The sequence below is a fragment of the Lissotriton helveticus genome, chromosome 8 (assembly GCF_964261635.1).
Source record: "Lissotriton helveticus chromosome 8, aLisHel1.1, whole genome shotgun sequence".
In the NCBI taxonomy this organism is placed as follows: domain Eukaryota; kingdom Metazoa; phylum Chordata; class Amphibia; order Caudata; family Salamandridae; genus Lissotriton; species Lissotriton helveticus.
In genome coordinates, this window is record NC_136069.1 from 1,099,096,190 (window position 1) to 1,099,118,870 (window position 22,681).

General features: G+C 44.5%; 1 protein-coding gene across 9 annotated transcripts in view; it reads right to left on the bottom strand.

The window, feature by feature from the left end:
- PNPLA4 (patatin like domain 4, phospholipase and triacylglycerol lipase) overlaps positions 1 to 22,681 on the bottom strand; it is a 224,298-nt gene that overhangs the window by 194,434 nt on the left and 7,183 nt on the right. For 4 of the 9 annotated variants that reach the window (XM_078657981.1, XM_078657982.1, XM_078657976.1 and 1 more), the window contains exon 2: positions 4,243 to 4,350. The exons of 4 other annotated variants lie outside the window; for them this stretch is intronic. In XM_078657981.1, coding sequence (XP_078514107.1) covers positions 4,243 to 4,249 — 7 coding nt within the window. In that variant the 5' untranslated portion in view covers positions 4,250 to 4,350. Of the gene's footprint in view, positions 1 to 4,242; positions 4,351 to 15,377; positions 15,422 to 22,681 lie in introns of those variants that run through there. One more of the 9 variants, XM_078657979.1, reaches the window with a different exon arrangement.

The window sequence follows — 22,681 nt, forward strand, 5'->3', positions numbered from 1 at the left end:
TCAAGATAACCCTCAGGGTAGTTTGCTGCAGTCAAATACCCAATCATGTATCGAATCGCCCTATTGGGTATACATACATGAAAGAAAAAGATAGCCAAACAGCGTAATCATTGGACTTCGGGGGGGGGGGGGGGGGGGGGGGGAACCCCGACTACATGCTCAATTATGGCCAGTGTAGTAAAGACCAAAAGTTTCTCTTATCTGGATTGCCTGATCTTTGTAGGTCCATTTTTGATGTTTGTAGCACAGACGTACGCCAGTCCTGCAGGGAAGGGGGTAGCGGGTCTTTCCACTTCTTACAGATTTCCCGTCTGGCTAACAAGATTCCAAAGAAGAGTAAGTTCTTTGCTGAACCCTGGAATTCTGATGCAACCCCAAAGATTATAAGAGCGGAACGTGGCCGGACTTGGGAACCTAATGCAGTAGTGAGTGTAAGACAGACCGCGTCCCAAAACGAAAGTAACAAAGGGCAATCATAAAACATGTGTAGATCTGAAGCTACTCCCTGACCGCATTTAGGGCATGCCACCACTGGACTATTTGGAAACTTCGAGAGTCTCTCGGGCGAGTAGTATGCCCTATGTAGGGTAAAGAGGTGGTTTCGGCGTAGCCACGATGGTTTTACTATGTTCCACAAGATCTTAAAGGACTCAAACCATAGATTCTCCACATTTTGGTTCGTAATGTGTGCGCGGCCCACAATGTATCAGGCAGATGAAACTCGCCATCAACCTCCTCCAGTAGTAAGTTGTACGAGAATGAGACCTCTTTCTTTGTTGGAGGCTTGTCAATTAAGAGGGAGACCATATTGCTATTACCCCCTAGCTGAAATCGGTCCTTAGCAGGAACCTGTGAGAGTGCCCAGCTTCGTATTTGGAGGTATTTAAACTTGGAGAGCCCTGGCCCTATCCTAGAAAGTAACACATCCCATGGGAGTAAGCTACCCTCCACAAAGAGATCCCCCCACTCCTCCAATCCTGCCTCTCTCAAAGGTGCTGCAAGACCATCCAGAAGCCAGCTCGGGGGACCCAGGTGAATTCCAGAGTGGAGATCTACCAGAGAAATAATCCAGTTTTATGGAACGCCTAAGTTTCAACCATGTTTTAGATATATCTCGCAATACCTTCATTTTTATTTTTTTTTAAACTTGGGGTCGCCAAATTTAAACAAAAATGCATGTTCAGCTATTTTTTCCCCTCTAAGCAGTGCTGTAAACATATACCCACAGCCAGAGTTAGTGGGTGATTTTAGCAACATCCTAGCATGCGAGAATTGAAAAGCCCATGCATATAGCTGGATGTCAGGGGCCGCCAAACCACCCTTTTCCCTACGGCGCCTTAGTTTCTTCCAAGATATTCTAGGAATGTGATCATTCCAAATAAAAGAACTTATATCACTTTGAAGTTTGGCTATCATAGAGGGTTAAAAAAAAAGAGGGATGGTATTAAACAAAAAGGTAACTTTAGGAAGAATAGTCATTTTGACTAGGTTGGCTCTACCCAATAGCGACAAAGGAAGCGAAGACCATGATTTCATCAATCTACGGCACTCTTTAGTAATAAGCGAAAAATTTGATGGAACTATTTTGTTTATATCGTTATATATATTTAGGCCCAAGTAACGTAAAACAGGGCTCAGCTGAGCCCCTGCCACAGGCTCCGGGTCATTCCAAACCATGATGTCAGTCTTCGAGGCATTAATTTCATACCCAGACACGTTACCGTATTCCTGGGCCAGAGCAATTATAGCTGGGAAAGCCGAACGGAGTTCAGAAGTGAAAACAAGGACATCGTCTGCGTACAGAGATACCTTCTTCTCCCATCCCTCAAAAGTAAATGGCTTGATGTTGCAGTCGTCCCGTAGCCGCTGAGCAAATGGCTCAATATATAGATCAAATAGGAGGGGAGAAAGAGGGCAGCCCTGACGGGTGCCCCTAGTGATGTTAAATGGGTTAGTTAATTCACCATCGACTAACAAAGAGGCAGATGGATTTTGATACAAAAGTCTCACTGCACGTCTAAATTTTTCGCCGATGTTAAATTTCCCCAAGACTTCCGATAGGTATATCCAGTTGACCCTAACGAACGCCTTGGTGGTGTCTAGGGTGAGAACAGCCAGTGGAAGAGATTTTACAGAAGCCATATCAATTGCTCCTATGAGATCATAGGTCAATTCATAGAGCTGGCGTCCCTTAACAAACCCCTTTTGATCTGAGTGCAGGATACCTGGAACAACTGCCCCCAATTTATTTGCTAATACTGACGCAAAGATTTTATAGTCAGAGTTCAGAATAGAAATTGGTCTATATGACTCACTACAAGTTGCCGGTTTTCCTGGTTTCAATATTAATGTTATTGAAGCACTATTCCAAGAAGTGGGAGGGAGCATTCCGTCTTGGAGGATATTATTAAACAACTCGGTCAGGAAAGGGAGGATTGTTGAATTCAGAGCCTTATAAATTTCTGATGGCAAGCCATCTGGGCCAGATGCCCTTCCCTTTTTACTATAATAATTGCTAATCTAACTTCTTCCTGGGAGATTGGATCATCCAAAACAGCACGTTGTTCTGATGAGAGTACGGGAAGAGAAACTCCCGTCAACCAATCCGCAACTTGTTCAATTTCGATATTTTTGTCCTCACGGTATATTTCACTAAAAAATTCCCGGAGAACCTCCCTGATTTCTTCATCAGTAGAGTATGTTACACCATTGGAAATAATTAAATAGATGTTATTCCTGACCTGCTCCGTCTTTGTTTTCCAGGCTAGCAACTTTCCAGCCCCCTAGGCATTTGAGTAAATTTCTGCAGCTTTTCCAGATTCAGATCAGGTTTCTACCCACAATACAAAAGACATCAAGTATGCAATAGTATGCAATCCCCAAAGACATCGCTTACAAAGAGGCTCCTGAGTAACAACCAAAAGAGCAAGACCCCTGGTTCCTTGAAGGTGAACAGAAGCCCCAGACACAAGGGATGCGGATGGTTCTCTGACTCATGGCCTGATATAATTCAGGATATTGAGGGATCTTTGGGGGAAGCACAAACTAAGGGAGCAAGAGGGGACTAACACATTTAGGCACCCAAAGCAGAGAAATGTATATATAGGCCTGAAGATCATACAAGGAGATCTGTGGGTGAGTTGCAGTGGAAAAATGGTACGTTTTAGTGGTGCGTCTAGTCTTGGCCAATGCTACCGACTACACGAACGTAGAACTCTAATTTATCAGAGATTTCTCCCAAAATTACCCTCCATACTAAGCAATGTTTCATGAAAGGTCGTTATCAACAAATGTGGGTCCATTGTTCTTGCGGTGCCCCGGTCTAATTGTGTTCCCAATCTGACCCTGGTGTTAGTGGCTCACATTTGAAGATGGGAGGGAAGGGCAAAGGGGGGAAACTTGAGTGCTGGTTAAGAGAGCTGATTTTGACTGCTGTAACTGCTGCTAGCTAATTTTTATGCTGATGGATAATGCATCCTCTATGTTAAAAGTAAAAAGGATTGCAAAAACAGTGGGCCACTGACAGGGTAGAAGATTCAAAGTAAATAAAGAAGGGGGGGTGGAAAATGCTCAAATAGGGATTTGCTAGGTGCAAGGTAGAAAAGCATATTGATCAGCACAACAGGGGGTTGGAGTGTCACAGGTCAGATAGGTCAAGCTTGGCTAAGAGTTGGTAAAAAAAGTTAAAGGGCGGAGGGAGAGTTTAAAAGGGGAGCTGTAGAAAGGACTTTGACAGGATTGAAGGATGCGGTATCGGATTTGAAGAGGAAACCGAGTGTTGTTGTTGTGTCAAACGGTTTTGTTGCAGGGAGGTTTAAGGGTTGGGAGATGTTAGAAATGTTATTTACTAGTGAGGTTGGATAATGGTTAGCTGTAATGGCTGTTGCCTAGCAAAATGTATGCAGACCTGTTCTATTAAAGCGCATTTTACACTAAATGGCACTGCTCTGTGGTTATAGTGCACTGCCTTGCCTGAAGGTTTTCAATGGAATACACAATTCAGAACTCAGCTGGCATACCCTAGCACCAGAGCGTGCTCTAGCATGTGGGTGAAAATGGCCACACACCCTCTCCTCTAAAAAAGAATGGTTAGTCCTTACCGGTCATGCATTTTTTTCCTGTCACTATGAAGATTCTAGTGTGAAGTAAATGTTATTCCCTCAGGTAAACTATGCCCATGGGCAGGGACTCCACAACAATAACTGATTGGAGGAGCTGATGTTTGACCAACTGTGAACATACCTTTCATCGTGCTGAATCCTTCCAGGGGCTCAGGGGATCCTACCCCTCAGACAAAGGAGACAAAGCACTATTGATAGGCTGCAGCCAGCCCCTCCGCAGGCCCATCAGCTGAAAAGGAAGATGCATTAGTGAGAGGGGTCCTACATTTTGCCTTGGTCAAAAAGCTATTATTTACTTTATCTTATAATATTTGAAAGGGCACCAGAGGTCACAAAACTAGTCGAGATGCCAGGCCACACACCACTGTTACATAGACAGAAATATTGTAATTAGGAGGATGTCGCCTAACGGCTAGGGCGGTCGACCTCAAATCTTGGGACCCGGGATTGAGTCTCGGCAACCATGCTCAACATCCTATGATTCTGTGCAAATCACTTAATCGCCATGTGCCTAACAAAAATGAATGTGTCCTTGTGCAATGCAACTGGTGCTCATGTAAAGTGCTCCTATCCCTGATACATTCGGGGCAAGTTTGCACTATATAAAACTCCAGGGGAAAAAAGGCAGGCTAAAATAGATAGCAGCTGGACACCTTGAGAATAAACACTAAAGATTCCCATTCGAGGACTAAAGTGAGACCCAATACCATAGCTCATTACTCAGCAGAGGTTTGCACTACCTCCTAACTGCTTAGTGATGCAATAGCTCAGGAACTGGAGCTAGGGGATCCTGGTTGGGACTGCAGTTTAATGTGGCTTCTCCAGCAGCACCATCAATCCTGCAAACGTCCTAGAGAAGAAGTGGCATCCCTTCTCTGAAACAGAGAAACTAGTACCTCAAGCTGTCCTATCACAGATAATGAGCAACGGTAGCGATACTGCCTTGCTGTGGCTGCGGTTGCCTATCCGGAGTGTGCAACCATGGGACAGAAGCACAGACAAAAGGTGCCCACGTGACGACGAGAAACACACTGGAGTCCCTGGGATTCCTACTGTGGCCACCGCTGTGATCAGCCTACTAGGTGGACCTCGAGCCTCTCGGACAGCAGAGTGAGTTATAAGGATAAAGAGGGACCTGGAGCTAGACTATAAATAGGTGAGAGACTTGGGGTGCACTGAAACAAGCAGGGTGGAGATGGTAGACAGTGCCTGAAGCAGCGTCTCAATTCTCTGCCAACTCACAGAGGGGAGTGTGCCGATCTGGAGGTGGATGGCAATCCCAGGCAGCAGCAAATAAGATGTTACATGGGACCCCTGCGATTGGAGGCTTGAAGAGGGTCTGAGAGCGGACATTGATGCGCCCAGTGATCCAACTGAGGCCATCAGATCAGTTGTGGGTGCTGCGGCAAGGGGACACTGGTTATTTCCTCCTCTGGCTCCAATGTTTTTAAAGGAATGGAAAAGAAGAAAATTGGACACTAATTAATGTTTAACACCTGGTTATGGGGTTGAATTGGCAAGTATGTTAAGCAAGCACACAGACCCCCTTGACTGAAGGGGCAAACTCTCTATGAAAGAGAAAGATAGCATATCAAGCAAGTTAGGCAAAGATAAATAGTTTAGTACTTTACACAACCAAGCCTCACAACAGCTATTGCTGATCATAAAGAAATAGCAGGCAAATAAATTAGGAAGACAGATGAAAAGCATCACAATATATTACTCAATCCCAACCGCACTATGGAGAGTGACCAAACCTTCTAATGCCTGCAACAGTAAGTCAATATTACAAGGAATGAGGTAGACTTAGACATTGAGGATGATATGACAACTAGGAAAAAAAAGAGTCTCAAGATGGAAAAAGTGATAATATGCTCCAAAAATCAAGACCCTGAGGACAGGTTTTAGACGATATAAGAAGTATGGTACTCCTGAGTCCACCAATACAGGGAACGTGGAAACCTTTGTAGAGACACTGTTGACTAATCTGTTTGGATGGAGCAGTTTCTCATCGGCCTCTATACAGGAGCGGCCACATTAATCCTTAGAGCCTAGGCCAGTAGATGGGGCCTTCCTGAGACCTATCGATGTCCGGCTCTTGAACTATAGAGATCATGATATTTTATTGAGATGAGCTCAAGAGAAAAGCGATCTAAACTTTACCCAGGATCTCCCATATCACTATGTCTAGCTTTCACAATTGTTCTATAGTAGTCATGTTGCTTTTTCACCACTGTCCAAAAAATCTCTGCTCCTGAACACTGCATATGGCCTGATATATCCAGCCCAATAAAGATTCATTATTGAGGACATACGTCATGTCTTCGTAGACGGACAGCTAGGCACTAGGATCCTCATGAAGCACATGGAGGAGAGAGAGGGAACATCTGCCCACATAACTCAGGAGGGACTAGATAATGAGATGGACGACAATGAATATGGTGGTTGGAAGTTTCCTTGCTTGTTTTCCACTTCAACAGTTTCAATTTGTACATGTTATTTGAAATATAATGTTTAGAGAAGTGGAGTGCTATGACCACACTGTATACTAATGCACAGACACCACCTACTATGGAGGTGGGAGATGTGATTGTTTTGCTTAGACCCTAAGCATGACTACTTTTCCTGATAGACAGTGGCATATAAAAAGTTTGATGGTAATGGAAGAGGGTGGGATGAGTTTACTCTCATTTGGAAAGGCAGTGTGGGTGCGATAATGGTGGTTTATCCTCATCGCTGCGAATTCCGTCGCAGTGCTGAGATTCCAATCGCGGGAGTGGTCATGACGGCTCCAGGCCGTCATTGGCACATGCCCACCGTGACTCATGATGGCCGGGAGCCATCATGAGCATGGAAGAGGTTAATGAGGCTCGCAGGGGTGACTTTACCCACTTCTGCACTAGAGGTCTGGACCAAAGACACAAACCTCACAGTACGAACTAGTGACAATAACATTTTACCATTAAAAGAAAAGTATAGCTAACGCACAACAATAAAAAATAAAAAATAAATAACAAAAAGGCTGGGCCACGGGAGATGGGGTACCCGGTGCCGAAATCGGCCCAGAAAAGGTGGTTACGTGGCACCACTCTCCTTACTTTAAAAAAGAAATAAAAAGGCCTTGCCCCAGGTGATGGGGTCCCCAAGGCGTAATAAATACACACCAAAAAATCTGCCCGACAAGTCGCCCGGGACCCCGTCCCCTGACTCCACTACTCTGCAAACACGCGTCCTGATGCACTACTGGTTGGGGGATGAAGTCCCCTTGGATGCTGAGAGTCTTTGGGGGACAACAAGCCCTCCTGTTACCTCCAGTAAGTCCTAAAAAGCAGGATTGTTGATAGGTATTTGGAGGCCATGCCCCCTTTCTCCACCACTCTGCAAACGCACCTCTTGGTGTACTACTGTTTGGGGGATGTAGTTCCCTTGGATGCAGAGGGTCCTTCGGGGCCAACAAGCCCTCCTGTTACATCCAGTAAGTCCTAAATAGCTGGATTGCTGAGAGGTCCTCAGAGGCCACACCCCTTTTTCCACCACTCTGTACTTATGTATCTATATATTTATTACTTTACCCCTACTATAAAAAAGAAAAACCTTTGACTCTCTCCAATGCACTACCCTATATTTTAAGACAGTAGAAAAAGAAAATCCCTTGGTGGACAAAAGTTTCTTACACTACTCTGTGCTCTGTGTACTCTTCACACAGATTGCAGCCCATGTATTAGAATTAACACCCAATACCAACACCATAGATTGCAAGGTAAGTAAATACTGTAATTTCTTTCTTTTTTTGTTAAAAACAACATCCTAAACATTATAACAATCAGTACTAAAAATTCATTACCATTAAAAACATGTACAGTAATATTACATTTATACCCAACAGTATTTCATCAATCTAACACAAGCACTTTATTCCATTAAAAAAGTTTTTTTTAACCTGAACAAACCTACATTAAAATTGCACAAGCTGAATACTAATAGGCACTAGACCCCAAAAAGAGACAGAAAGCAGACACTGTTTTTGTCATGAAATCACACATCAGGGTTAAAAATACTTCCTAGCTTTTCCTAGATATGCTCAATCTTTCATATCTACAGGATATGCTGTTTTCCCTTGATTGTGTGCAATAGGGCGTCGACGCGTTTCAATGGTTTATAAACAATAGTCCATCTTTATCAAGACAGCTCTATATGTCTTTCTTAATATAGGCACTGGTTGGTTGCCACTTTAGTTTGTTTCCTGTAGACAAACACAATTAAATAATTGTTTTTAGAAAACACGGCAATCTCACATTGTCCGATTCTAAACAATTCCTTTTCAATATAGTTTTATATACCTATTCCGACTGCACATTCTCTTGGGTGCACATTCCTACTATACATTTCCCTTTGGGAACATAGTTACAACTACACATTTTCTTGGGTGTTCATTCCTCACTGGCTAGCAAGACATTCTCAAGGCATCTTATAACCTATCTTTATATATACAATGTTGTCACAACCATTTTTGATTCTATCATTCTAATAAATGGGCGGTATCCCTTTTGTCTATTTGACCCCGCTACTCCATCACAAAGGTCGCTTCTACATATATCTGCTCTGTCGATAGATCCAGAGTGGCGGGAAAATGGTTTCAGTAATGGGGGCAAGAAAACCTGCCTGTGTCATTAGATACCATCTTGCAACTTGTACTAGACACATACTATGGGGGCACTATAGTAAAACAATATTGGTTTACCTTATCTCATGTTAGTCACTTTTCTCATCAATATCCCCAATATCTTGGATTTTGTGACCATGACCTACACGTTTCCTAAGGATAAATTAAATGTCATTATTATTCTTTCCTTCCTTCTTTAGGGTAGGCTAGATGCTGTTCTTTAGACCAACAGTAAATCATTCACTTAAAGAAGCGAATACATCACAAATACATATACAAGGGGTCGTGAAAGCTAAGGTAATGATTTACTGTTGGTCTAAAGAACAGCATCTAACCTACTCTAAAGAAGGAAGGAAAGAATAATAATGAAATGTAATTTATCCTTAGGAAACGTGTAGGTCATGACAGTAAAGACAGTCCCTCAGCAGAAAGCATTTCTGGCATTTTACTGACCTCTACTGGTCGTTTTCTATCAAGACAGTTAAATAGAGGCAGCTGAACAAACAGAAAGCAATTCTGTTATGTTACTGACCTCTACTGGTCGTTTTCTATTAACACAGTTAAATAGAGGCAGTTGAACAGAAAAAAAAGTCACTAAGCGGAAGCGGACAAGTCCTTGGACTGATATCCAGAGCCCAAAAAGTACATACACATATAAGTATATACTAAAGTATACACAAGAGGTCTCAAATGCTCGACCTAAAAATGAATTTAGGTGTTGTTCACTACAAGAACATGCAAAATATAAAAGTATATGTCCTGCCTTTTACCTACACAGCACCATGCCCTTTAGGCTACCTAGAGCCTACCTTATGGGTGACTTATGTGTAATAAAAGGAGAGTTTAAGGCTTGGCAAAGGGTATTAAATGCCACGTAGAAATGGTAGTAAAACTGCACACACAGGGTTTGCAGTGGGAGGCAAGAGACATGTTTAAAGGGTTACTTGTGTGGGTAGCACAATAAGTGTTGCAGGCCCACAAGTAGGATTTATTTACAGGCCCTGGGCACAGGTAGTGCACTCTAATTGGGACTTACAGATAACTTGAATATTCCAATTGTGGATATAAGAACTGTAACCATATGTAGGAGGGAAGCACACGCACTTCAGCCCTAGTCAGCAAAGGTCAAGTGCTCAGAATCCCAAGTCCAGCAAAAAGAATCAGCAGAGGAGGAGGAGGTAAGCAGGAAACAATTCTGGGGGAAGACCACCCTAAGGCTGACAGGTCTAACACTGTACCACTGTGGAGTTTACATACTACTCCACATTGCAGGATATGTATTCTCCTATTGATGACCGGTTTGTCATACAAGATGTCATTACATGAGTAAGGGGAACGCTGACATCAAGTGTGCGCATACTTTGAACATGCAACAATCATTATTTGGCTGAAGCTGACAAAGAAGCCATTTCAGACCTGCAGTTATTAGACTCAGTGTTTAATGCTAAAGTGGGTGAGGCAATTATGGAATACTTTTGTATACAAATGTAGGCTCAGTAACTGATTAAACTACAGTACAGGACACATGTAAACCATATAGCCAAGTGGTATGTATTGCCAAAAAATCTAGTGCACTCAAATCCACCCAAAACAGCTCAGACAGGCTGGAGGTGGAAATTAGAGGGCTGGACGTTCTACACTCTTAGCTCAGTGATGATGTTACTTAAAGATATTTATTTGAAAAGTTTTATAAAGCGCAAACAAGACCCAGAAGTGTATCAGAGTGCTGACCAAAATAACTAACGTTGACATGATAAAACAGCATGAGTACAGTAAAATAGGAAGACATAAGAGTTACCTGAAACATAAAAAGTAAATGGAGGTACAGTGGGAAGATGAAGTAGCAAGTGATCAACAGGTAACAGCCCTACTAGAAGATATTCACACTAAGCTGAGTGAGTACAATGAAGAAATGACATAAAGTGATATATTTTCAGAAATAGACGGTCACCAGAGCTGAGGGAGAGAGCCCCTGTAGAGCCCTGGCAAAAATACTGGGGCCCAAAAGCGCACCAGGAAATATTTTCAACATAGAAACTGCAGAAGGACAAACAGTTCATGAGAACCCAGGGATAATAAAGTGTTTTAGAGAGTACTAGGAATTGTTATACTCATACCGAATACACAATGAAGAGCTAGATAGGCTCACAATGGCATTGATAGAAAACTCAGATAAAAAGATGGTTTTAATGCCTCTCTCAATTACAGAAATACAAAACGCTATCAAACCATGCCATATGGCACTCAAAGTGTGTGTCCAGATTCACAATTAACTTTTCTAAATAATAATGAGATCTGCTTGCTCCACACATCTTAACAACGTTCAAGGAGGCCTTTAAAAGGTGATTGTTGTTTCTCTCTTGAAACCCAGAAAAGCGTGAAGAGTCCTATACCTCCTATAGAACCCTAAGACTCTTGAATACCGACCCAAAGATTCTGGTAAAAGTCATAGCGAATTAACTCCTTCCACATATGCCAGGGCTGATGTTGCCTGTATACGCTGGCTTTATACCAGGTGATCAACCATCACCAGCTTCGTGGGCAAGCTGGTGAGAACCTGCCAGTAGCTCCTCCAGTGGTGCGCACGTGAGATACTTTTTCATTTCTCTACACTTTTTTAATCATTTCTTCTTTGTAGTATACATACACTCTAGTGGTGAGTGGTGCTGGTTGAGTGATCTGACTGTTGACTGGTTTTCCCCGTAGTGGAAGTTTTAAATTATTAAGCATTTAGGTACAGGGGATTAGGTCAGAGTTCGTGAACTACCGAGCTTAGGAAAAGATAAAAATATCGCCCTATAGTAATCCCAGGTTTCCATACACAAATTGATGAGAGTGACCAAGAGTGCCAGGTCTTTGTTGTTTGACTAATCCTACTTAAACCTTTAAATATTCAAATCTGTGGTTTCTCTCATTGGATTTGTGTCATTTTATTTCAAAGAAAAGAACACAATTTTTCTAATACGTTTTGCAAATGTTATTGTAAGTGTTAGATCTGGGGGTCTTTAGTTGGCAGAGGTAGGTACCAATGTCCAAATAGGGACCCTAGCTTCTAGTCAGGGTAAAGGGGATACACTCTTTGGATCACCCCTGCTCACCCCCTTGGTAGCTTGTCACGAGCAGACAGGCTTATCAAAGGAAATGTGTGAAGTATTTGTACCAACACTCACAGTAACACAGTGAAAACACCACTAATGGACTCCACACCAGTTTAGAAAAACAAAGTATCTTTATCTAAACTACACAAGACCAAAACGACAAAAATCCAACATACACAGTTCAAGAACATGATTTTAAAAGAGTTCTAGGGTTTGCGTCAAAATAATCCACAGTTGCGTCAGTTTTAGTCCAAAGTACCTGTAAATGTGACAAAAGTTCCTAGCCGCAACTGCAGCATCGAAAAACAAGCGATGCGTCACTCCTGAGACCCTGGGGAGGCGATGCGACAACCCCGCTGCACGCAGCGGGAGTTTTGCGACAAATCTGTGATACGATACCTTGCATGGATTCCGGGGAGCAGGTTCTCCGGTAGAAAGCGACTCGCACAGGCATGCTGTGACGATCTTTGGGACGGCGACGATGCGGTGCAGCAGCGATGCGCGGCGTGCGTTGATCCTCTTCAGTTGCGGCCCCTCGATGCAATGGCCTTTGGACTCTGCGACGATGTTCGCAGCGTCGTGAAGCGGTCCGCAAGCAAGCGGTGCGACGGTTCTTACAGCGACGACAGGCTCTGCAACAATATTCGCAGCGACAGGAATCTTCCTGCATCGGGGCGATGCGCTCCGCAAGTGAACGATGCGTCGCGTCTTGCAGCGGCACCAGGCGCTGCGATGATCTTCGCGGCGACGGGAATTTTCTTGCACTGTCAACGCTTCGATCCGCAAGCAAGAGATGCGTGCAAATTGTAGATCTTCTTCTTTTCTTCTTGTCCAGCTCCCCAAACAGCAGGCAACAACCTCCAGAGGCCCCACAAATGGATCAAGCACTCCAGGCAGGTCAGAACTCACACAGCAGAGTTCGTGGGAAGCTGGGGGTGAAGTCCTTTTCTTCCTGGGACTTCTTAACAGGAGGCCAGCTCTTCTCAGGCCCTCGGAGATCTCTTCAAGCAAGGGGACACAGCAACCTTAAAGTCCTTCCCCTCACCTTGGCAGAATAGGTCAGCCCCAAACACACAGCAGGACAGTCTTTCCTCTTCAGTCTTCCAGCTTGTCTCCTTGGTAGAGGTTCCTTCTTGATTTCAGGATGATCTAATTTTCTGGGGTCTGGGTATCCCTTTTTATACCAATATTCTCTTTGTTCTCTGAAGGCAGAGAGGCCTTGACCTAGTCCAAACCAGTTCTGGTCAGTCTTGGAGCACTCTGTTTACATGACTCCTTCTTTCCTTTGAGAGAGAGGGGCAGGGTCGTCAGCCGCCCAGCAGGAGGTGGAGCCAGCATTGTGGAAGGCAGGCACAGCCCTATTCAGGCCCAGGTGCTATCCCCTCCCACTATTCAAGATGCAGATGAAGCTATTCAGCCTAGTGCTGACTCATCCAGCCTCCTGGGGCCACCCCAGCCCCTGTCACTCACAAACCAGACAGACAACTCACAAACAGGCCAAGGCACACAGAAAGGTCAGACAAGAAAACAGCCACTTTCTAAAAGTGCTGTTTTCAAACACAGGATTTAAAAAACATCTTTCCTAAAAGATGTGTTATTAAATTCTGAGTTCAGGGAAACCAAATTGTAATGTTCCATCTTTATCCTATGGGAAGATATGCAGTTAAACATTAAACACAGCATTCCCCATTATAGCTTATGGGCAAGATAGCCTTTCAATAGTGAAAAACGAAATTGGCAGTATTTCACTATCAGACCATGTCACCTACATTAGTACATGCTCTACCTTTCACATACACTGCACCCTGCCCAGGGGGGTACCCTGGGCCTTCCATAGGGGTGTCCAATGTGCACAGAAAGGGAAGGATTAGGCCTGGCCAGTGGGGACACTGGTCAGGTCATCATGGCAGTTAGCAACTCCACACAGGCACTGCGGTGGCAGGCCTGAGACACCATTTTAGGGCTACTCATGTGGGTGGCACAATCAGTGCTGCAGGCCCACTAGTAGCATTTGAATCACCAGCCCTGGCACACTTAGTGTACTTTACTAGGGACCTACTGGTAAAACAAATATGCCAATCATGGATAACCAATCACAATAACAATTTATACAGAGAGCATATGCACTTTAGCACTGATCAGCAGTGGTAAAATGCCCAGAGTCCTATTGCCAACAACTACAAGTCAGGGAAAACAAGGGAGGAGAAGTTTGGGGATAACCCTGCAAAAAGGCCATTTCCAACAGTAAGCATTTTGTTATTGTTTTGGTACAGTATAAATACTTTGTTTGCACATTGCCTTAAGTTAAACCTGTGTTCTCTTTGCCATAGCTATGATGGGGTTGAGCTCAGGTTAATTTAGTGAATGTGTTGGTTCACCCTGACAAGGGTTGTAATTACTCCTTGAGATTGGTAGCCAACCGCCCCTAATAATAATCCAATTTCTTAAACAATATCCATGGCTTTGAAGATTATCCTCTGACACACCGGAAACCAATGTAATTGCTTCAAAACTAAGTGATATGTTGGTATTGACCAACTCTGCAAACCAGGCAAGCGGGCGTGTTTGAATCAAAGTGCTTTCAAAGATTTTTGGGGAGTTGAAAACATTCCTATTATCCCCATTCCCAATATTCCCATTATCAATCAGGGGGCTAGAAGCAAGGCTGTTATCAAGATAGATTCCCAGATTGCGAACTGCATTATAAAGAGATGGGCCCATAAATGAAGGCCACAACAGTGAATCAGAACATACAGAGCTGGCAGGCACGACCATCAGTTTAGTCTTTGAAGGGTTCAGTTTCAGAAAGTTCTGAGACACCCACCAGTGAATCAGATGCAAGGTATGGTCAACAAAAGAAGTAATATAAAGGTCTTGTGTTAGCCCAGGGATTCAAATAACCCTTTGAGCATTACTCACTAGCAAAGGAGTGCAGGCGATTATCTTCAAGACACAAGTACAGGAAGTAATAATGGACTAGGTTTGCAGTGAAAATAGGAACAGGTTTATGGTGCTTGAGAAAATGGACGAGGCATTAAGCAGTGGTCGGTCAATGGAACCACAACAAATCTGCTCCTTCCAGAGTGCTGGTGGGGGTTGGGAGGAGAGGAGTTACATTTCAAGCTGGACAGTGGAAATAAAAGAGCAGCAACATCATCCTATGCAGATTGTACACCAATAAAATGGACAGTGCTGTGCAAAGAAAGCATTCTAGAATCTGCAATTCGTGAGAAATATAAAAAGTCATGTAGATTGTAAACAGATGCTCCAAGCCCCACATACTACTGTGATTGTGGGACTCAGTGTACACCATCTGTAACCACGCCAATGCAATTGTAACTTCTGGCTAAAGACCCTTGCTTCAAGGCAACTAAATCTGTAGCTTATTAAAACACCCAGTGCCATACAACAGTTTGCGATGTCCCATTACATAAATAAGACTACCTTGTTCCCCATATACTCCCCCTCCCACTACTGTCAAACACTCCTCCTTACCGCTATCAAGGCAAACAGAACTGAACAGCAGATAGGCACATCCTCCTGAGCACAATCCCTTGCTGTTGTTCCTACCATATCCATTTACTTTCCATAAAGGAAGGGAGCCCTGGGGTGACCTGTTAGTGGAGATAGAAGAACAGTCCACTACCCAGTTATCTTTTCTTACATACACAAATTCCACCAACTGGACATGCAGCCAATAAAGAAAAAAGTCAAGCTTTAATAGGCTCCACCAATGCCAGGTGAAGGCAGAGGTGGCATGGCCGATTGGTGGTATGGACTTAAGCGAGGAAGCAGCACACAAGGAAACACATTTACTCACATGGAGTGTTGAAAGAAAAAAAAAGTAGTTCCCTGATTGTAAGCTGCCAGGGAACTGTCATAGGCTGGAAATAATGCCAAAGAAGCTATTTTCCTGGGGAGAGACAAGCACAACGAAGGAAAGCCAGTGGATGTACGGCATTACGACGCGTACTTTTACAACGCGTGCCGTTACAACGCGGTTTTTCAACGCAAGTCGTTACCACGACTTGCGTTGGAGGGGGTGCGGACTTAGGAATTTTTTTATTTACTATTCCAACACCAGCCTACGAACAGTAGGGAAGGTGTTGGATAGTAAATTAAAAAATTCCTTGTCCTGCAGCGCCCTCCAGCGCAAGTCGTTGAAAAGACCGCGTTGTAACGGCACGGCTGTGTAAAAGCCGCGTCGTAAAGGCTGTTCACCAAAGCCAGTGCATAAGGAGCAGGTAAATGAGACTACTAAGCCATTCTATGGTAAGCAGCAGGCTGACCTAAAGCCAACAGTAAGTATTAAGATAACACACAACAGGTCTAACCATTAGGTGACCAGGCGTCCCGGATTTGCCTAAACAGTCAGGGTTTTTGAAAGACTGTCCCAGCGTCCCAACACTTTCTTCTAATATTAAACAAATGTCTCATTTTATAAGGGAGGGCCAAGTGAACCTGCACATTAATCACAGAAATTCCCTTGTTTAGACTCCCTTGCTGTGCTGCCTCAACTCATCAGTCAGCACAACAGGATTTAATGAGGTGTGGATGAGGGCTGCAGAGCCAGTATGGCAAGGCTAGGCCCATCAGCAGGAAGAAGATGGAGCTGTTCACAGAATGGGTAGGGAATGTGAAATATATATTTGACTTATCCTGGGTGTTCCGTTGTGTCTGGACAAAGCTATACCTCTCTGAAGAGCTCTAATTAGAGCAAAAGACGTGTAAGAGATTGCTTTTATTGATTTCAGATTGGCTTGGCTGGTATTGTACCGATTCAAAGCAGTAATACTGTGCCTGGAGTGGTAAAAGGCTTTTGCAATTTTACAGCTCGACATGGATGGCACTGTGCTAGTTCTATGCTTAAAAGCTTTGCTGTAGAAATGGCAATCTCTCTCTCGGTGTGGATGGCCCTATGCTAATCCTATGCTTAAAGACTTTCATAGAAAAGCAGACATTTGAGGGGAGCAAATTTAGAGTGTCGCTGACGTTGAGGGTGCTCTGTACAGGAGCTGCTTTCCACCTAAACTTGAGAACTACCCAGAGTTATCCCCTTCTTTATTTGCATAATTTATACGTCACTCTGTACCTTAAGGATATTGTTTTGATTTACACTGGGTGCTCCCTGGCGTCTGAACAAAGCTATGCCTCTCTGAAGAGCTCTAATGAGAACAAAACGCGTGCCAGTGGTTGCTTTTACTCATTTTAGGTTGGTTTGGTTGGCATTTTACCAATTCAAAGCTGCAATACTGTGCCAGGAGTTGTAAAAGGCTTTTGTCATTTTACAGCTCAGCATGGATGGAACTGTGCTAGTGCTATGCTTAAAAGCTTTGCAATAGAAATGGGAAAAGAGACTGTCCCTTTCTATCTTGGAGTGGATGGCATTGTGCTAATCCTATGCTTAAAGGCTTCGATAGAAAAGCTGACATTTGAGGTGAGAAAATGTAGATTTGTCGCTTGTGTTAAGGGTGCTCTATACAGGAGCAGTTTTCCACCTAAACTAGAGAACTACCCAGAGTTCTCTGCTTCTTTCTTGCATTACCTACTGGCGGTTGCCAGTAGGTAGTTATAGTTAGGACCTACTTTCCATACAAAAAGTGTTTTTTAATTTGTAAATAACTGTGGCTGTTTGACAAATCTTTCAAAACTAATGGGGTGGTCACGTCAGCTGCTGTCTTACAAATTTCAGAGTGATCTATCAAGCAGGGGCCGAGAAAAAGGGAGGGTCCCTAAATGCTTTTTCTCCATGTTAATTTCCATAGGAAACTTTAGACACAGCTACAGCCCGAACTGCTGATCAGAATTACACCAAATTTGGCAAAAAAAGTAACTCTTGGCCAGAAAGCACTCTTTTTGTTAAATGATGTAAATAAGTTCAGTAGTTGTTGAGAAATTTAAAGAGCTCCACAAATGTCTGGGGACGCCGTGGATTCGCGACCCCTCCCGATCTCTTGCCTGAGATAGGATTGGCTCCAACACTTCAAACCATGCTACCGAGCCTCCCTTTCCAAAAAAAACTCTGGCAAGTCACTGGAGGCCACACCCCCGTCACCACCACTCTGCAAACATGCCTCCTGGCTCAATGGTGCTTGGGGAATTAAGTTCCCATGAATGCTGCGGTTCTCTGAGATCCAGCAAGCCCTCTTACCTCCAGTAAGTCTCAGAGACCAAGATTGCAGAGAGGACTTGAAGGCCTCACCTTCTTTACTGGAGGTAACAGGAGGGGGAATTGGCCCCAAAGGACTTCCTTGAGGGCCAACTACCCCTCCTGTTACCTTCAGTAAGTCCCACACAGAGAGATTGCTAAGAGGTACTTGGAGGCCATGCCCCCTTTCTCTACCACTCTGTAAACATGGCTCTGCTTGTGGTGCAATACTGGTTAGGGGAGGAAGTCCACTTTAGTCCTGAGGGTCCTTAGGGGCCAAGAAGCCCTCCTGCTACCTACTGTATGTCCTACACAGCAGGATTCCTAAGAGCTGGTTGGAGGCCCAGCCCCCTTTCTCCACAACATGATTACGAGTTGAAAAAAACCTTAGAAATTCACTGAAAAACACAAGGGTTACAGGGACATTATAGTTAGGAATTAGCATTTAAAAAACCTTAGAAATTCATTGAAAAAAACAAAGGTTACATGGACGTTTTAGTAAGCCTGATATTTCAGCAGTTATAGTTAGCTGAGCTAACTAAAACTCATACCCACGCAATGCACTACTTATGACCTCATATATTACATCACTCATGACATGGTCAGTGAAATCACTGATGGCAACACTGATGACATCTCAAATGGCATAATTGATTACATCAATGATGACACCATCCGGTGTCTATGAGTGTTTCTAAAATGTTTATGAGTGTTAACCCCTTCCATGCTCATGACGGAATGGTTCCGTCATGAGCACAAGTTCAAGTTTGCTCAAGATGGAACCACTCCGTCATGAGTACAGGCAAAGAAAATGCCTCTGCTGCAGACAGCAGAGGGATTTCCCTTTTTTTGCCTTGGGAGGTGGGAAAGAGCTTCCCCAACCTCTTGAGGCCTGTTAGGGTTTTCATTGCAATGACGATCACGCGCATGGCCCGCTGTCGTCATTACAATGAAAAAGAAACTGAAACTTAGCTTCAGTTTCACAGTTTTGGTGCTTGTGGGGCTATCTCAGCCCCCGAGCACCGAAACACATGGGAGAGGTATCGTTGGAAAGGGGAACATCCAAGGAGGGCGATCCCCAAGCAGGGATACACCCACTTGCACCACTTGGGCAATGGCCTTTGCTCCCCCATAGACTTTTGCCAGAGACAGTCTTTCTGCCCCCCTGGAGTGCAGATGGGGGCAGTAGGCCCCAATCTGACCCCCAGGGGAGCAGAAAGCACCCTAGACGCCAGGGATTCTTTTTTTTATTGGCCAGATGTGGGGGCTGACCAGAATGGGTATCCCAATGCCCCACCCTACCCCTGCAAAGAAGGCAAAATACTTTCTAACCCCCCACCCCCCAGGAGACAAATGGAGGCAATAGCCCCTGATCTGCCCCCCGGGGCAGAAAGCCCACTAGGCACTAGGGATTTTTTTTATACGTAGGGGTGGAGCCTGCCCAGAATTAGCATGCCAATGCCCCACATAAAAAATGGTAGTCTTTCTGCCCCCCAGGAGCAGATGGGGCAATAGCCCCTTATCTGCCCCCGGGGGGGCAGAAAGCCCACTAGGCACCAGGGATTTTTATTTTTCCAAAGTTCAGGGTTGGGCTGCCCAGAATGGGCATCCCAATGCCCCCACCCTACACCCGCAAAGAAGACAAAAGACTTTCTGCCCCCCCCCCCCTTCCCCCCCCCAGGAGGCAGATGGGGGCAGAAAGCCCACTCGGCAACCAGGATTTTTTGGGGGTTTTTATACCTAGGAGTGGGGCCTGCTCAGAATGGGCATGCTAATGCACTCACCCCAAAAAATTGGCACAGTCTTTCTGCCCCCCCCCCCCCGGAAGGCAGATAGGTCAATAGCCTCCAATAGCAGATAGGTTTCTGCCCCCCCCCCGGGGGGGGGGTCAGAAAGCCCCCTAGGCACCATGGATTTTTCTTTTTCCAAAGTTCGGGGTGGGGGCTGCCCAGAATGGGGATGCCAATGCCTCACCCCTGAAAAAATGCCACTGTCTTTCTGCCCCCCCCCCCCAGGAAGCAGATGGGGGATGATCCCCCAATGTTTTCCTACCCAGAATCACCTGTAAACCTCAGATCTTGCTGAAATAAACACATTTTCCACATATTTTTGTGTGGAGACACCGTGCCGGCAGAAATGTCCTACCCCACTGTGTTCCCCTTAGTCTCCAAAGTAAAATGATGCCTCACTTGTGTGGTTGACCTATGCAGAATTAGCTAAAAACTTCTTTTTGAAAAAATGTAGCGCTTAGAATTCTCAGTGCTATACCCTTAATCCCTATGTTTTTGGCTCTTACAAGTCACAGGCCCTTGACCCACCCATACAAGTGAGGTATTGGGAGACTGAGGGGGAATGCTGTGGGGTAGGACAAAACTATGTGTAAAATGTGTTTTTTTCAGCTAAATTTGAGGTTTGCAGGGGATTCTGGGTAGGAAAACATTGGTGTATCCAGGCAAACCATACCTCACTGGACTCACCCGGGTGTCTAGTTTTCAGAAATGTGTGAGTTTGGTAGTTTCGTAAGATGGTCGCCGAGACCAGGGCCAAAAATCCAGGTGCAAAATGAGGTTGTTTTGTGATAGGTCATTTTTATGTCTCCTCAATAAGTTTTGGGCCCTTGCCTGTCGCAGGTACTTGACCCACCCACCCGAGTGAGGTACTATTTTTATCGGGAGACCTGGGGGAACGCTGGGTGGTAGGAAATTTGTGGATGCATGCAGATTCCAGAACTGTCTCACACAGAAATTCGAGAAAAATTGTATTTTTTCAGCTAAATTTGAGGTTTGCAGGGGATTCTGGGCAGGAAAACATTGGAGGATTCCCACAAGACATACCTCGCTGGACTCCCCTGGGTGTCTAGTTTTAAGAAATGTGTAGGTTTGGTAGGTTTCCCTAGATGGCTGCCAAGCCCGGGACCATCATTGCTTTCATACCCATTTTTTACCATTAACTGGAAGGAGGTTGAAAGCACAAAAAAATAGCAAAAATAGGCTATGTCCCAGAAAAATGCCAAAACTGTGTAAAAAATGTTGGTTTTATGACAAATGTCTCCTTGTCCCTGAAAGCTGAGAAGATGGTGATTTCAGCACCACAACCCCTTTGTTGATACCATTTACAGGGGAAAAAACAGACGCTTTCATTTGTAGCCCTTTTTCCCATTTGTAACCCCTCCCATGCTCATGACGAGCTCAGCTCGTCATGAGCCACGGTGCTCCGGTGCTCATGATGAGCTGAGCTCGTCATGGCCCGTGGAACGCTCGCACGCTGGGTTAATTTCCCTGCTGTGCTGAGCGTTCCATTAAACGGGCGTGATCGTGCAGTTCATCATGAGCACCAGAGCACCGGAGCTCATGACGTGCTGAGCTCGTCATGAGCATGGGGGCGCTGTGCACGCCTCTCCGCCCCCCAGCACAGCAGGGGAATGGCCCCAGCAGCCAAGGGGTTAAAACAAAAACATTTAGCTTTATTTTGGCAATTTCTGGGTCGCCTCCAGGGAAATCAACAAACCCTGGGTACCTTTAAAATCCCCATGATGTTGGAAGAAAAGGACGCAAATTTGGCATGGATACCTTATGTGGGCAAAAAGTTACAGGGGACTAAGCGCAAACTACCCCAAATAGCCCAAAAAAGGCTTAGCATAGGGGGGAAAGGCATAGCAGCGAAGGGGTTAAATCAAATCAAATGACATCACTGATAGCATCATCCACAGAATCTCTTACGCACCCATTCACACCACAATATAACCTTTCATACACCCACTCCAGCTTCCACACCACCATTTTCAAAACCATTGACACACCCACACAATTCACTGATTCATAGGTCTATGCACACATCTACTCAGTCACTCACAAAGCCACTCATACAGCAATTCACTCACTAATACAGCCACTAATATATCCACTCATGCACCCATACAGCCACTCACACACTGTCAGTCACCCATAGAGCTACTCACATACCTACTCAGGCACCCATAGAGTCAATTACACAGCCACTTACTCACATTTACAGTTATCCACACACCCACTCATGTATTCATTCAGATGCTAACACATACTTACTCACCCATACAGTCACTCACACAAACACACACTCACCCTTACAGCCACTATCACAATCCCTCACTCACACATACAATCATTAATTTACTCCAACACTCACCTATACATCCTTTCACATACAGTTACTCACCCATATACCACTAGTAGATCCATTCACTCACTGACCCACCCATACACACATTACACCAAATTCGGCAGAAAGGTAGGTCTTGGTTCAGAAGGTGGCTGTTCTGTTATTTGGTGTAAATCCGTTCAGGAGTTTTGGAGACAGTAAAATAAATCCAAATTTGTATATATAGTGCGCAGAGCCTCCGAGCATCCGAGAGTCCCCATGTCTGATTGGTTGCTAACACTTCAAACAGTAAGTATTGGCAGCCATCTTGGGACTCAGTCGAGTCCCACAAACATTTTTTTAAAATAATGAAAATGGGGCAGAGTAGGCATACCTCAACACCCTAGCCCTGGGTCCCTTTAGGACCCTGCCAGGGCAGAAAAGCATTTTTTGTTTTATTTTTTGTTTTATTCTTAGCGTGAAATCGTGAACCAAGGTCAAAAGTTTTTTTTTTTATGTAGGCTACCACGCTTGT